The sequence below is a fragment of the Echiichthys vipera genome, assembly GCF_963691815.1.
Source record: "Echiichthys vipera genome assembly, chromosome: 18".
Taxonomy (NCBI): domain Eukaryota; kingdom Metazoa; phylum Chordata; class Actinopteri; order Perciformes; family Trachinidae; genus Echiichthys; species Echiichthys vipera.
In genome coordinates, this window is record NC_139843.1 from 2,507,932 (window position 1) to 2,523,394 (window position 15,463).

The 15,463-nt window shown below is 49.7% G+C and overlaps 1 protein-coding gene across 2 annotated transcripts in view; it reads left to right on the plus strand.

The window, feature by feature from the left end:
• Nucleotides 1–2,148: 2,148 nt before the first annotated feature.
• map2k6 (mitogen-activated protein kinase kinase 6) overlaps nucleotides 2,149–15,463 on the plus strand; it is a 29,511-nt gene continuing 16,196 nt past the window's right edge. The window contains exon 1 of one of the 2 annotated variants that reach the window (XM_083932913.1): nucleotides 2,149–2,476. In XM_083932913.1, the coding sequence (XP_083789039.1) occupies nucleotides 2,386–2,476 (91 nt within the window). In that variant the 5' untranslated portion in view covers nucleotides 2,149–2,385. Of the gene's footprint in view, nucleotides 2,477–2,579; nucleotides 2,675–15,463 lie in introns of those variants that run through there. The other variant, XM_083932914.1, reaches the window with a different exon arrangement.

Consider the following 15,463-nt stretch of genomic DNA (forward strand, 5'->3'; position numbering starts at 1 on the left):
TGTCCAGGGTGGACCCCGCCTCACGCCCGATGTCAGCTGGGATCGGCTCCAGCCCCCCCGCGACCCCGACCCCAGGATAAGCGGTTAAAGATGAATGAATGAATGAATAAAACCATAGCGTACCTAACGTAGATGTCAAAAATGAAATACTTCCGTCCGGTTTGAACGTAGACGAGACATTTGTGACCTGAAAATCACTAAATCAGTTCTTACTGTTGAACGTCAGGTGCTCCAACAGGCACGTTTTTACGTTTTATTACTTTAGTCATGATGTATTTACTAAACCACTCTTCTACACCCTCACACCACAGTTCCGTAGATGTCACCTTGTCATTAGTTGATTCATGTGTTTACGTCACGACGTAGATCCACTGTTACGTTAGCTGATGTTTCCTGATAATAAAGATTTTTACGGAAGTTTTAAAAGTAAATTGAAAGTCGTCCTGTGATGTGATTTCATGTTTCATCAACACCATTAAAAAACATAAACAGGAAAGACACATGAGCATTAAACACACACACACACACACACACAAGTATTAAACACACACACACACACATATGAGCATTAAACACACACACACACACACATATGAGCATTAAACACACACACACACACACACATATGAGCATTAAACACATACACACACACATGAGCATTAAACACACACACAAGCATGAAACACACACACACACACACATGAGCATTAAACCGCACATGCATTACACACACACACACACACAGGAGCATTTAACAAACACACACACACAGGAGCATTAAACACACACACACACGAGCATTTAACAAACACACACACACAGGAGCATTAAACACACACACACACGAGCATTAAACACACACACACACACACACACACATGAGCATTAAACACACACACACACACACACACATATGAGCATTAAACACACACATGAGCATTAAACACACGCACACACACGAGCATTAAACACACACACACACACACACACACATATGAGCATTAAACACACACATGAGCATTAAACACACACACACACATATGAGCATTAAACACACACGAGCATTAAACACACACATGAGCATTAAACACACACACACACACACACACATATGAGCACTAAACACACACACACACACATAAGCATTAAACACACACACACACACACGCATTAAACACACACACACACACACACACATACGAACACTAAACACACACACACACACAAGCATTAAACACACCCACACACAAGCATTAAACACACACACATGAGTATTAAAGACACACACACACGAACATTAAACACACACTCACACGAGCATTAAACACACACACACACAAGCATTAAACATGCACATGAGCATTAAACACACACACACACACGAGCATTAAACACACACACACGAGCATTAAACACACATACAAGCATTAAATACACACACAAGAGCATCAAACACACACACACACATGCATTAAACACACACACATGCATTAAACACACACACACACATACGAACACTAAACACACACACACACAAGCATTAAACACACACACATGAGTATTAAAGACACACACACACGAACAATAAACACACACACACATGAGCATTAAACACACACACACATGAGCATTAAACACACACACACATGAGCATTAAACACACACACACAAGCATTAAACATGCACACACACAGGAGCATTAAACACACACACACACAAGCATTAAACACACACATGAGCATTAAACACACACACACACACACACACACACACACCAGCACAGACAAGGAGTAGAAATACACAAACTAAAAGTAAAGCACAATCAAACACATTTATTTATTTATTTTACAAGGCTTATACATCATTATGATAATTAAAAAATAACCAAATGATAAAATATAAAATGTGTGCAACAAAAAAACAATAACATTACTAATAATCAATAAACATCTGCGCATTAACTCATTTCATTTGTTTAAAGTAAAAACAGTTTACTCTCAATTTCCAATGTCGCTGATTATAAACAGCGCACAACACACACGACATGTCAATAAGCCCGCTGCACACTACATCTCCCATCATCCTTTGCGCTCCAAGCAGGAAGAGCGATCCCTCGCAGGGGCTCACACTGATCCAAGTTAGGAGCTCTCAGCTGCCAGCCCCGGCCCATCATGTAAGTGCTGCGGAGGATCCTTTGCAGTGCAGTTTGCAAGAAAATCGCGCTTTTCCCGACGCCCCCGCGGCTCGTGCAAGCGCACCGCCGCCGCACGCACGGACGCGCACGCCTCGGACGCAAAAAGGCTCCAAGTGCATGAAGATCGAGCCTCGTATTTTGCATCTTTGTTGCAAACGCGAGGCAGCCGCTGAAGCTCCGGCGCGAGGGCGATGGAGGGAGGGAGTGAGAGAGAAGGCAAAGTCTTTTGTGCTTCCCCTCCCCCTCATCAAAGCAGAGGGGAAATGTCTCAGCCGAAGGGAGGTAAGAACACCGAGCCCGTGTGTGTGTGTGTGTGTGTGTGTGCGTGTGTGCAAACCCGCCGCCGTGCAATCACTGCTGCACGGGCTGCGACACGCACCGCTGCAGCTCGTGCACGGCCAGGTGCATGTTGAAAGTTCGACGGTTTACGGGGGTCAGTTGCGTTTCCTGTTTCACATCTTCCCCTCTGCACAGTTCCTGGTAAGACGATGCTGTGTGTGTGTATGTGTGTGTATGTGTGTGTGTGTGTGTGTGTGTGTGTGTGTGTGCGCGCGCTCATGTTGACGTGATTAGCAGGCGGGGACGGGGAGCGCGCCTCTCACACGGACACTGCAACTCTTTAGGGGGAGAACTCTGCACGAGTTGATGCACGGCTCGTGCACATTGCATAAGTTAAATATGCGTGCGAATGTGCGTGGTTTAGGGAGGGGGGGGGGTGCATGCATGTATGACGTGACAGCCTGCCCCGCAGCTGTCAGGGGGTCAGCTCTGGCTGTTTACTGGCTGGGTGCTAATTTGTTTGTGCTTATGGGACAGAAAATGGAAATCTAAGAATAGGATGTGTTGTGAGCTGTTGCAGCGGTGGTGCGTTCAAGAACAGGGGCTTCTTTAGTCCCATTCTGTCAGCTGCTGCTGCTGCTTCTGTCCATGCAGCTGGATACATGTCAAACCCCTGGGTGCTGTGCACTGATGTTCAGCCCCCCCACCCCTCAGCGTGCACACGAAAGCATGCGTTTCACACTTTGACCCCGACTTTATCACCGTGTGCAGCAGCAGCAGCAGCAGCAGCAGCAGCAGCAGCAGCAGCAGCAGCAGGAGCTGTGGACCCACGTCCTGCACACACACACACGGCTTTAAAGCCCATCGCTGAGTCAGTTTGGAGAAAAACAGCTGCAGTGAAAGCAGCACAGGCGCTTTTTCCTCCCTGCACCGTGTTTTCCAAGAAGTCCAAAGTGAGGCTGGTTCATTACACAACAGGCAGGACACACACACACACACACACACACACACACACACACACCCACACAGAGACAAACAGGTAGGAGAGAGAGCGCCCGATGGTCAGAGCCTCACACTGTTGCATCGTCCTCCCGCCTACACAGAGGAACCGTCTTGTTGCAGCAGGTTCATCATGATGAATAATGCACACGCGTTTATTTTGCTGTTGTCGATGAATGAGTCGGTTTGGGACTTTCCTGAGAGCAGAAGTAGATTTCCGTCATTCATTGATGTTGCACACACACACACACACACACACACACACACACACACACACACACAGAAGTGTCGTAGTGTGAAAAACCAGAACCAAAGGACGCGCAGGCCGCAGCGATGGTCGTGCTGCAGCCGTGTAAAAGACTGATCCTCCGTAAAGTTCACACTAATCATGAATAAGAGCTGCAACAAATGGTCTATTACTGAGAAATAACTATTTTAAAAGGCATTAATTGTTTGTTTTATGAAGGCGAGACTAGGACAGGACTCCAATTTGACTTTTCTTTGACTGACACTAGAGTTTTCCTGGATGCCATTTTTTAACTAGTAGGCAGCACGGGTCTAGAGCAGGAACGTCAAAGTCAAACACATCAGAGGGCCAAAAAACCTAATTTGCTACAAGCCGAGGGCCGGACTGGTTCAATATTTATTAAAACATATTAAAATTATTGTATATAAGCTGTTGAACCAAGACCTAACACAGTGAACCGTATTTTATTACACAATTAAATGAATAATCCAAGATTTTTGTTTGGCTCTGTCAGTGATTTCCAATGAAAACATTTTTGCAGTGAGTTCGTGGGCTACCGTTGCATTGTGGGTAATGTAGTTTTGGTGCGTGTCAAACACCAGCAGGCGGCTGTGGCGTGCGGGCCGGTTCTAATACTAATCAAACATCATCCCGGGGGCCGAGATAGTTCATTCACGGGCCGGATCTGGCCCTCGGGCCTTGACTTTGACACCCATGTTCTAGAGGGAGCCGGTGCGTGAGCATTGCACACGGCCCGTTGTCCGTGTTTCTCTTTATTTAGGGCTCGTCCACACACACAGACGAGTTTTCAAATTTTGCATCGTGAACATTTTCGGCAGGAGAGTCGAGGCTCAAAGTGCAGAGAGTTCATTTTTTGAGGAAACAGAGCCCTGTCATTTTAAAGCTTAACATCGCCTTTACCTTTATTGATATCAGAGCCCGACCGAATTTCAAGACTGATTTCAGAGAGGAAAACTTCCCTTTTACCAATATGACGGCAAATATAGTGCGTTTCTATGTGTTTTCAATGTGGATTGACAGATATGACTCAGGGCCCCTTCACATGGGGTTGTAACAGTACAACATTAGTCTGGTTTAGTCGGACCGTCCACAGCACATGTGCAAACGTGCTTTACAAAAGCCCACCTCTCCCAAACGGACCGTAGGCGCGGTACGGTTGCACTCACACTGGTCAAAGGAACTAGACTTAGGGCGTACTCACACTGTCCTTCCGTACCGCGACCAGGGCTTTAGGGTACTTGTCCCACCGCCACGCCCCGACCCCCCGCGCCCCAGCCCCGTTTGTACTCAAACTGCCAGGGCCGGCAAATGCTTCTTGCTGTCCATACGCCATCACGCCGTAACACGTCACATGCGCTGATCGCGTGTGTGTGGCTTTGTTTACAAATCTTTCCACAGACCTCGGAGTTTTTGTGCGTCTTGTCGACTGTTTTTGAATCTTTTCATCGACCAAATCTGCAGTAAACACTCCACCTCCGCATCACACCAACGTGAACCTTTCACCGCCATTGTTGTTGTTGTAAAATGTCCGCGCATGGTCCCTCCTTCTTTTTTCTATGTCTGAACAGGCGGACATAACGCTACTGCCGTAGGGCTCGTGCTCGTGCTCGTGCTCGTACACGTGCGCACGCTCGTGCTCGTACATGTGCAAACGGCTCCGCTAAAGCCCACCTCTTTCAAGCGGGCAGTGGACGGCCCTCTGGCTGCAGTTATGCGCGGAGCGGGTGCACTCACACTGCTTAAAGGTACTAGGCTTTAGCTGAAAAAACGGTTTTGGCCCCGGCCAGAAGGACAGTGTGAGTGCGCCCTTAGCTGCAAAACCTGTTTGGGCGCGGTACGGATGGACAGAGGGAGTGCGCCCTTAATGTAGTGAGAAAGTGAAACGTGTTTTAGTCTTAAAAACGGAGCAGCTAATGTTGGCAGCAGAACCAGTCAGTGGACCGCTCTGGACCCAACCCACGTTACTGTATAGGGGCGCACAGCACTGAGCTGCACTCGTCCTTCCATGTAATTAAAGGCATTCTCTTCTAAGGATTTCTTATTCTGCAGCTAGAATAAATGAAAAGTGAACACCGACCCGACAAACACACAGGGGAATGTGTCGGTGTCCCGTCCTAACGGCCACACAGCTCCTCTTCTTCGTGCATTCAGGCAATTTCAGGAACAATACGCACAGGTGGGGTTAATTACAGGCGACTGCAAGACGACAACAAACACGTCCGGTGGTTCATTCCTCAGTCCCAGCTTGTCGTTTGTGAGTCTGCTGCTGATGTGATAATAGATTTAATGTTTTTCAGTTTGGTATGATTGTAAATTCCATATATTTGACTTTTACACTAAGTTATTGGGCTGAATTAGTGAAATAACACAGAATTAAACTGAATGAATTCAAACTGCAGATAAATCCTTAACTCCGCAGTAGCACTGAAGTCAGTTTTTGTTCCATCATGGCGCCTTTGCCGCGTGGCGAGCTAACGTCACGCGAGGCACACACTTGTCATTTTAGTTTTTAACGCTGTTTTAGAACCAAAACGTAGTCTCGTGGATGGAGCCTAAATGTGGCAAAATGATGCGATGAAGCTTTGAATGACCTGATCACAGAAAACAGATTTAGATAACTTGGATAACACATTATAACCCTGATAACCCTGCACAGGTTTCAGTCCTTGCTGCACGAACACACTCTGGTTGCTACCAAAAACAGAAACAAACTGTTCCTCGCAGCCGTGCAACAACGAGGTGTTGTATAACTTCCAACCACTGGAGGAAATGAGTACAAATCTGCGAAGCTAAAACAAGCATCGTGCCCTCGTGTGTTATTGAACTGACGCCAGACCGCGCTGGACCGAGACCCTTCCTTCACCCTGCTCTCCTTTCTTCTCACATCACTGGGCTCAGATGCATGTTAGGTCCTGTGTGTCCTCGCTGAGCGCTGCCCCGTCACTCTCTGCCCCCACCATTGTGCGCTGTGCTGAGTGCGTTAGTGTGCTCAGCCGGCCCATGGTCCTCCCGGCTCGTGTCCCCCCGCAGCCTCGACCGGGCCCTCGCGTCCCTGCACAAACGTCCCGTTTGTCATGCAAATGGGGGGCTGCGCTTTCAGCTGCACAGATACTAAATTTGCTGTTTGGACGGGCTGTTTGTTGGAGCGGTTCCAGACCTATAGTGCCGTTTCTCTTCTGCTGCAATAACAGTCGAATTGTTCGGAGGGGTGTCGACTGAGCGAGCGTGTGTGCGTTCAGGCTGCAGCAGCTTCTCTAAGGACGAGAGCCAGCGACAATATTTAGGACAGTTCCTGTTTATTTCAGCTTGGGCTCAGGCGTTCATGCATGCAGGGGCATATGATGCAACCGTGAGATGTGACACATAAATCCTGATCGACCTGGAGGCGGCAGGCTTCCAGATCTCACCGCTGACAGGGGCTGAGGGGTGAGGGAGAGGAGGGAGAGGGTGTTGTACCTCAGCACGGCCTTGCACTGCAGGATACTGGGTCATGTAAATATCATAATTTATTGCAGGCGGATCGAGACGCCGATCCGCTCGGTTTAACTGCGTGATGCATTCCTTCCTCTCCTTTCCTTACTCAGTCGCTGCCAAACATTTCCCTCCACATGTGGGTGGTGATTTAGGAAAGGGGCTGCTGTTTGCTCTGGCTCCAGGTTTGAAGCGGTTGTAGCTGTGTGAGAGCGGCCTGCAGGTTCTCTTCACGCTGACGTTACCCGACAGGCAGCGGCTCTGACACCTGTGTGCCTGTGTTGAATCAAACAGCTCATCACCAGCTCCAGTTAACACCTCAGCCGTGATTGGACAGAAAAAGAATCCCTGTTAATTGGCTCGTGTGACTTTTTAAAACGTGTGTTAAGAAAGAGTCAACTTAAATATGTTGGAAGAGTTTAATCGTGCTCCTAGCAACTGAAGAGGATTTGCACACCTGAATATTATGCTGTCTTTATCTGTTTGTACGACGGCGTATTAGGGCGCCCTCCCACTGTGCCTCCGTCCCGTGCCCCGTGCTTTAGGGTCCTTGTCCCCCCCTCCAGGCCCGTTTGTACTCACACTACCTGGGCCTCGGAGAATGCTTCTTGCTGCCTATACGTCATCACGCCGTAACACGTCACACGCATTGATGACGTCATGGCGATGCGTGGCTTTGTTTCCAGATCTTTCCGTAGACCTCTGAGTTTTTGTGCGTCTTGTCGACTGTTTTTGAATCTTTTCATCGACCAAATCTGCAGTAAACACTCCACCTCCGCATCACACCAACGTGAACCTTTCACCGCCATTGTTTGAAATGTCCGCGCATGGTCCCTCCTTCTTTTTTCTACGTCCCAACAGGCGCACAGGAAATGACCTCAGAACCGCCGTAGGCCCCGTGCTCGTACACGTGCAGTGTGCGTGTGCGTGTGCGTGTGTGTGTGTGTAAATCAGCGGTATGTGCTTGGCCCTTATACGCCGTTGTAGTTTGTGTCTGTACATTTCTCCTTAATTGACCAAAAGTTAGCATTAGATAATGCCTCATTTGCATAATTTAAAACAACATTTCAGAAAACTTGTAATAGAAAATGCATTCGTCTTAATGTCAGTGGTTAACTTGGGAAGTTTCCTGGTGCTATCTGTGAGTTTAAACGTTATTAACTTCACCTGTAGTGTCCCCCCTTAACGATCAGCTGATGGGTGAACTCTGTTGCCTTCACCTATGGAAGCAGATATGGTCCAAAAACAGGCGGAGGCATGAATAGCAGATGCACACGTCTGTGTTTGTGCAACACTGGGTGTCTCCCGTGTCTCCCCAGACGTACGTCACACAGCCGCGTGAACGCAGAGCGTGTCATTGAACCTGACGTCAGGGACTCGGTTTTACCAGTGTGAGAAACGGTGAAGTCAGTTCCTCACTGGTGGATCCTCTTATACATGAACGTTGTGCATCATGTAGTCTGTCCATGACGGTGTCTCAGCCTTCAGCCGTCAGATCCATTTACTGGTATTTATTTACTTTTTACTGATAATAAGATACATTTATTATAATCTGATCTGTTTTAATATGGAGGATGAACTGAACACGCTCAAGGCCGTGGAGAGAAACACAGGACATGGAGCTGATTAATGATTTCTTTTCTGCAGTGAACCTGGAGGTCACTGAACGCTCTGTGTCGCCCACGTTATGAGTATTTCTCTCTCATCCTTCGTCCTCCATCGTATCCACCGCTGTTGTTTTTCGGTCAGGACATTTGCAACGATATCTGAGCAGAAATGTGTAACGTTCACACCACCATTAACATCCTCTGCGGTCATGTTTCACCGTAACATCTCATCTCATCTCATCTCATCTCATCTTCAGCCTCTTATCCGGGGTCGGGTCGCGGGGGCAGCAGCTTTAGCAGGGGACCCCAAACTTCCCTTTCCCGGGCCACATTAACCAGCTCTAACTGGGGGATCCTGAGGCGTTCCCAGGCCAGTGTGGAGATCTAATCTCTCCACCTGGTCCTGGGTCTTCCCCGAGGCCTCCTCCCAGCTGGACGTGCCTGGAACACCTCCCTAGGGAGGCGCCCAGGGTTCATCCTTACCAGATGATCCTGAACCACCTCAACTGGCTCCTTTCAACACAAAGGAGCAGCGGCTCTACTCCGAGTTCCTCACGGATGCTGAACTTCTCACCCTTGTTTCACTGTAACAAATATGAAAAAGAATTAGAAGACTGGCTCATAACTTCATGATGCATTCACATCACGGCCCTGTGTCAGAGACCTTGGGCACAGGTGGCACCAGCGGCCCGCGGCGGCTTGACCTGTGGCAACAAGTGTGCAAGAAACTTGTGCAGCACTTTGTCATCCGCATGCCAACTGAGCTGTTTCACAGCCATTGGTCTTTTTCCTGGAGAAGCTTCATGAAGCTACTAGATGGCGACACGGTGCTGTGGTGGTTAGCACTGTCGCCTAACAAGAGGGTTTCTGGTTCTAATCCCGGCTGGGGCCCTTCTGTGTGGAGTTTGCATGTTGTCCCCGTGTCTGCGTGGGTTTTCTCCGGGTTCTCCGGTTTCCTCCCACAGTCCAAAGACGTGCAGGTGTTGGGTTCATTGATGACTCTAAATCACCCGTAGGTGTGAATGGTTGTCTGTCTCTGTTCGTCTCTATGTGTCCTGTGATAGACTGGCGTCCTGTCCAGGGTGGACCCCGCCTCACGCCCGATGTCAGCTGTGATCAGCTCCAGCCCCCCACGACCCCAGCAGGGACAAGAGGCTGAAGATGAATGAATGGATGAAGCTACTAGATGGCTCAAGGACTGGTGATGCGTTCAGTGAGTGGCATCTATTGGACTCATTGGACTATTGGAAATAAAGGAAATACTTCATTTTGCGTCATGAAGCTTTGGTTGGACGTTTCTTTTTCCCCTTCTACCTTAATCAAGACCCGCCCAACTCTGCCTCTGATCGGCTCGTACTCATCTTCTTCACAGAAGGTGGAGCGTTCACAGACAACGGCGACACACCGCGCTCCTCTTACACACCGCCCTCCCTCTCTGTAGCTGCACAGGAACGTGCCGACGGGTCTTCCATCTCCTCCAGTTCATTCGCTCTCATCATAGTGAGACTGACCTGCACGCCGACCTGCGTGTTGAGCCAACCTCAGCGCCTGTTGCTGCTGACGGTTCTGCATTAAGTGCATCAACCTACACACCGCGCTTTTGAGCCCCCCTGAATCAGCGCGGGGGAAATTCTTCCACCACTTTATTCAGGTCTCTCTGTACGCGCCGTGTCCGTGCCATCGTGGCCGTTTGTCCCGGCGTCCTGGACTCTGTGGCTGTGCAGGCGGCATTCTTGCTCCGAGGCCACCTGAAGCTGATACCCCGACACCCTCACGCTTCCTGCGAGTATCAGTCAAGTGCGCAGGAAGTATAGCGCGAGCCGGTGACGGCGTGATTCCCAAAGGAGCTTCCAACAGCTGTAACCTAGAGGAGCTGCCATCTTTGGAAGTGTAGAGTGTCTCACAACTGTCGGAGGGGGACTGGAGTTATTTTCAGACCCCCTCCCTCCCTCTGCCCTTTCTTTTTCTGTCCTTCCTCGTGTCGCCGCCTCCCGCCGTCTGCGATTGATCCGCCGTCCTCCGGCTCCGTGGAATTCCATTGAGGAACGTTTGGGATTGTTGGAATTCCAGCCCGAGTGCATGTGCGGGTTAGCAGCGGGCGCCGTGTTTCCCCGTGATCCAGGGCTCATTATCACGCCGTCCGGCCGTTCTCTCCCCTCACACACACACACACACACACACACACACACACACACACACACACACACACACACACACACACAGACACAGTCTTTCTGCATGCATGTTTCTGTTTCTGCACACTCCCCTGCAAACCTCCCTGTCAGCATTTTTGTTCAGAAAGTGGGAGCGTACACACGTCTCCTGAGGCCTCGCTCTGGCATTTCACTGAATACTTGAGCTCATGTGCTGCAAATCACCGGGACCGACGTGCCCGCGTGCCTCTGCTGCCGCTGCTGCTGCTGCTTTTAATTAACACTCACTGCCTGCCACAGTACCAGAGTCTGATGCTGAGCTCAGCAAGAATAAAGGGAGGAATGGTGTATTTGAGTTATGCAACCGAATCTGGAGAACATGTGAAATGGGATATTTATAGATGGCTCACTGTGTTTCCGCGTCAGCTCGGGGCAAAGTAACTAAGTACAGCAGAGCCGGAGCTGCTGCTACTTCACTGGAGTTTAACATTTCCCTGTTTGTCAGAGGGAAATATTTGACTTTTGAATTAGAAAATGTGCAGTTTTAGGTAGAGTCATAGATAAGATCTCATCTCATCTTCAGCCTCTTATCCGGGGTCGGGTCGTGGGGGCAGCAGCTTTAGCAGGGGACCCCAAACTTCCCTTTCCCGGGCCACATTAACCAGCTCTAACTGGGGGATCCTGAGGCGTTCCCAGGCCAGTGTGGAGATCTAATCTCTCCACCTGGTCCTGGGTCTTCCCCGCCTCCTCCACCTCGTCCTCCTCCTCCTCCACCTCCTCCACCACCTCATCCTCGTCCTCCTCCTCTTCCTCCTCCTCCACCACCCCACTCCTCCACCTCCTCGTCCTCCTCCTCGTCCTCATCCTCGTCCTCCTCCACCCCCTCCTCCTCTTCATCTTCCTCTTCCTCCCCCTCCACCTCGTCCTCTTCCTCGTCCTCCTCCACTTCTTCCTCGTCCTCCTCCTCCTCGTCCACCACCTTCTCCTCCACCTCCTCGTCCACCACCTCCTCCTCCACCTCCCCCTCCACCACCCCCCCCCCCACCTCCTCCTCCTCCTCTCTCTGTTCTCGGTCAGCAGCAGCTCTTCCCCTGCAGCCTTCCTCTCACTCCAGACGTGTTCGTGCACATGAGCCGCTGATTTGCATGCGTTTCTGCTGCCTCACCACCGCAGCAGCATCACTTACTGCGTTCCACACGCAGACCGGAGCCTGCAGCAGCCAGTTATTCGCGTCGCGTCTCGCCCGTCCGTATACTTAAGTGGACTTAAAGAAGCATCGTGCATGTTAATGTGCGTGCTGAGGTCTGGAGCATAAATGTGTCCCCTTCCTCTCGGAGCGCACTGACGGCTGTGAGGCGGAGGAAAAGGATGCTGCGGATGCATTTGTAATCGCACAGTGCAGCTTTTGTTTCCCAACACTGTTTGAAGTCAATCATCTGAGAAAGTCCTGCGTTGAGTTCACGCAATAAAAAAGTACTTATGGACTGATTTATTGTTCTCCTCGTGTCGATCACGGGGCGTGAATGCAACATATGAACGAAGGAACCACGGAAAGCGTCACAAGTCAGAGTTCCTCAGTCCCACCCGTGCCATTTTTTTGCTGAGTCTGCATTTCCCTCGATACTTTAAACCCTGATTCATCCATTCGCGCCCATGTTTCAGCAGATATCCTTAATACTGTGTTTCTACCTTTATATTAATATGCTGGGTCATGTCATTCAGTGCTTTTCTGCTTCGCTAACACACTTTGTTAACACACTTGTGAGGCCACATGAACACTGTTTGTGCGACACTGAAGTGAAAGTGAAAGTTGTCGGGTCAAGGACAGTCTGGTGGAAAGGAGACGCTCACTGTGTTTGTTTCTATTCCTACTCGGCTGCAGACGTGGCTAATGCAAGTGAATATTCCACTAATGGTTGGGTTCACATGCTGTGTCAGTGAGGTGTGTCACCGTGCAGTGTTTGACCGTGCACAGCCTCCCTGCTCGGCGCTGTGGTGTCGTCCATCATGTTTGAAAGTGTGTGTTGCTCCAAACTGTTGGTTTTTGGTGTTTCCCGAACGATTTCCTGCTCTTAAATGTGTCTGAGTTGGTCCAGTATCGAGCCAGAGCGCTGCAGCCTGTGTGTGTGTGTGTGTGTGTGTGTGTGTGCGCAAATAGGTAGAGAGCCAGGGTCCAGGTTGAACGGCACCAAGAAGCCTTTAACATGCTCCTGAAGCCTGAATCATATCTTCATGTCCGTCACGTCTTCATCTGAAAATGCTGCATTTAATATCATCGTAATATGAAACAGAACATGCTGTTTACATTTACACTCCTGTCAGATTCACTATAATCATCAATAATCGTCACATTGTAGTCGTGGAGTATGAAAGTGCGTGCAAACACAAAGTCTATAGAGGCAGATGAGAACCCCAGTAACACACACACACACACACACACACACACACACACACACACACACACACAGAGGGGTGTGTGCAGGTGCTCTCTGGCTCTGTCTGTGTGAGAGTTTGCTGTTTGCAGAGAGTTGGTTTCCAGTTCCCATTGTTGTGTGTGTGTGTGTGTGTGTGTGTGTGTGTGTGTGTGTATGTATGTGTGTGTGTGTGTGTGTGAATGCGTGGAGGAGGGGCTCACGCTGACATTTTACTGCAACAAAGCTGCTTTGGAAAGTGGAGACCAGGAGGCCGGCTGCAAGAGGCCGCCGGTGGAGGGCCGCATAGCACAGCGGTGTCACACCCTGCTCTGTTTGAACAAACCAGGACACATACGAGTGCGTGTGTGTGCGTGTGTGTGCATGTTTGTGTGCATGTGTGTGTGTCCTCAGCTACATGTGTTTGCGTTTTCTCACAGACGGGACGGCAATGTGAGAAATTCCAGTTATTCCTCTGGAGCCTTTTGAAGCCGACACACCTTCACTTTTACTTTTAATAGCACGTTGTGACGTCAGCGGGCGGCGCACAGGGAGCGCGGCGCTCTTAAGTGTCACCTTAAAGATTACTTTGTGCGTCACGGCCGCCCCTCCCCCACGGCGTCAGAACACACATCTCGGTGTGTGTTTACCGCCGCCACAAACGCGGACTGGCTTATAGCAACTGAACCCAGTTTGAGGAGGTTTGCGCCAGATGCTGTCTGGAAACAAGGCACACGCACACACACACACACACACACACACACGCACACACACACACACGCACACACACACACACACACACACACACACACACACACACACACACACACACACACACACACACACACACACACACACACACACACACGCAGAGTCACACCCTTAGAACCTGTGACGCCCTGTTAACGCGCCCATTAAAGTCAGTGCAGCACCTCCAGATGCAGCGAGCACACCTGAGCTGCCAGACCTCCACCTCCTCCTCCATCTCCTCCTCCTCTTCCTCCTCCTCCTCTTCCTCCACCTCCTCCTCTTCCTCTTCCTCCTCCTCCTCTTCCTCCTCTTCCTCCTCCTCCTCTTCTTCTCGCTCTCAGCGCCTGTTTCAGTCTCTCAGGATTTGGAGTCACTCACTGCATCCAACCGTAAGTGTCGATGATGAGACGGAGCTTCGGGTCGCTGCTGCTGTTGCTGTGTGAGCAGGAGATTCAGACGAGTGCAGCCTGGATGTGACACAGGGGAGGCGTTCGCTGTCTGCAGGACGTTTGAGTCATTTTGCATCGGTGGGAGTTTTGAAGAGCAGAGCAGAGCGTCGTCGTGAATCTGCAGATACGTGCAGTCACTCGATTCGCTCTAGTGGTTCCTTAAGGATGGTTGGCGTCTGAGGACGACGTAGAGAGAGTTTGATCGGACTTTTCTTTCTCTCGAGTGTCCAGTTGTGACGGACTGGCCGAGGTTATTGGCTGTTATTTGCGTTTTGTAGGCGTGTCGTATCGGCCGATGCGTGCTGCTGCTGCGTTCACCGAACATGACCTAACACCTTAAACATGTAAGGTAACGCTTGCCGTTTATTCCCGGCATTATTATAAGATATATTTATTATATTATATTATATTCACAGACACAGCGTCCACAGGCAGCTCCGTGTTGCTGGAGACTCCTTTTTAAAGTTCAATAAATGTCATTTTTATGTAAATTGAGGGAGCAAAAGTAAAACGGTAACTGGACTTGTACTTATAAAGCGCCTTTCTAGTCTTCTGACGACTCAAGGTGCTTTCACAGTGTTTGTCACATTCACACTGATGGCAGTGGACATCTACAGACCATCTAATCTGACCATTCACACACATTCACACACCCATGCGCAGCACAAGGGGCAATTCGGGGTTCAGTGTCTTGCCCAAGGACACTTCGACATGTGGAATGGGGGAGGAGGGGATCAAACCGCCGATCTCTTGAATGGAGGACGACCCACTGATCCACAGTCGGTAGTCAGTAAAAGTCGTATCAGCTCCAAATATCGGCTCAAGAACGTCGGTGAAGTCACTGTGACCTCACAGGACGCATGATGAGGTGATGACATTTCA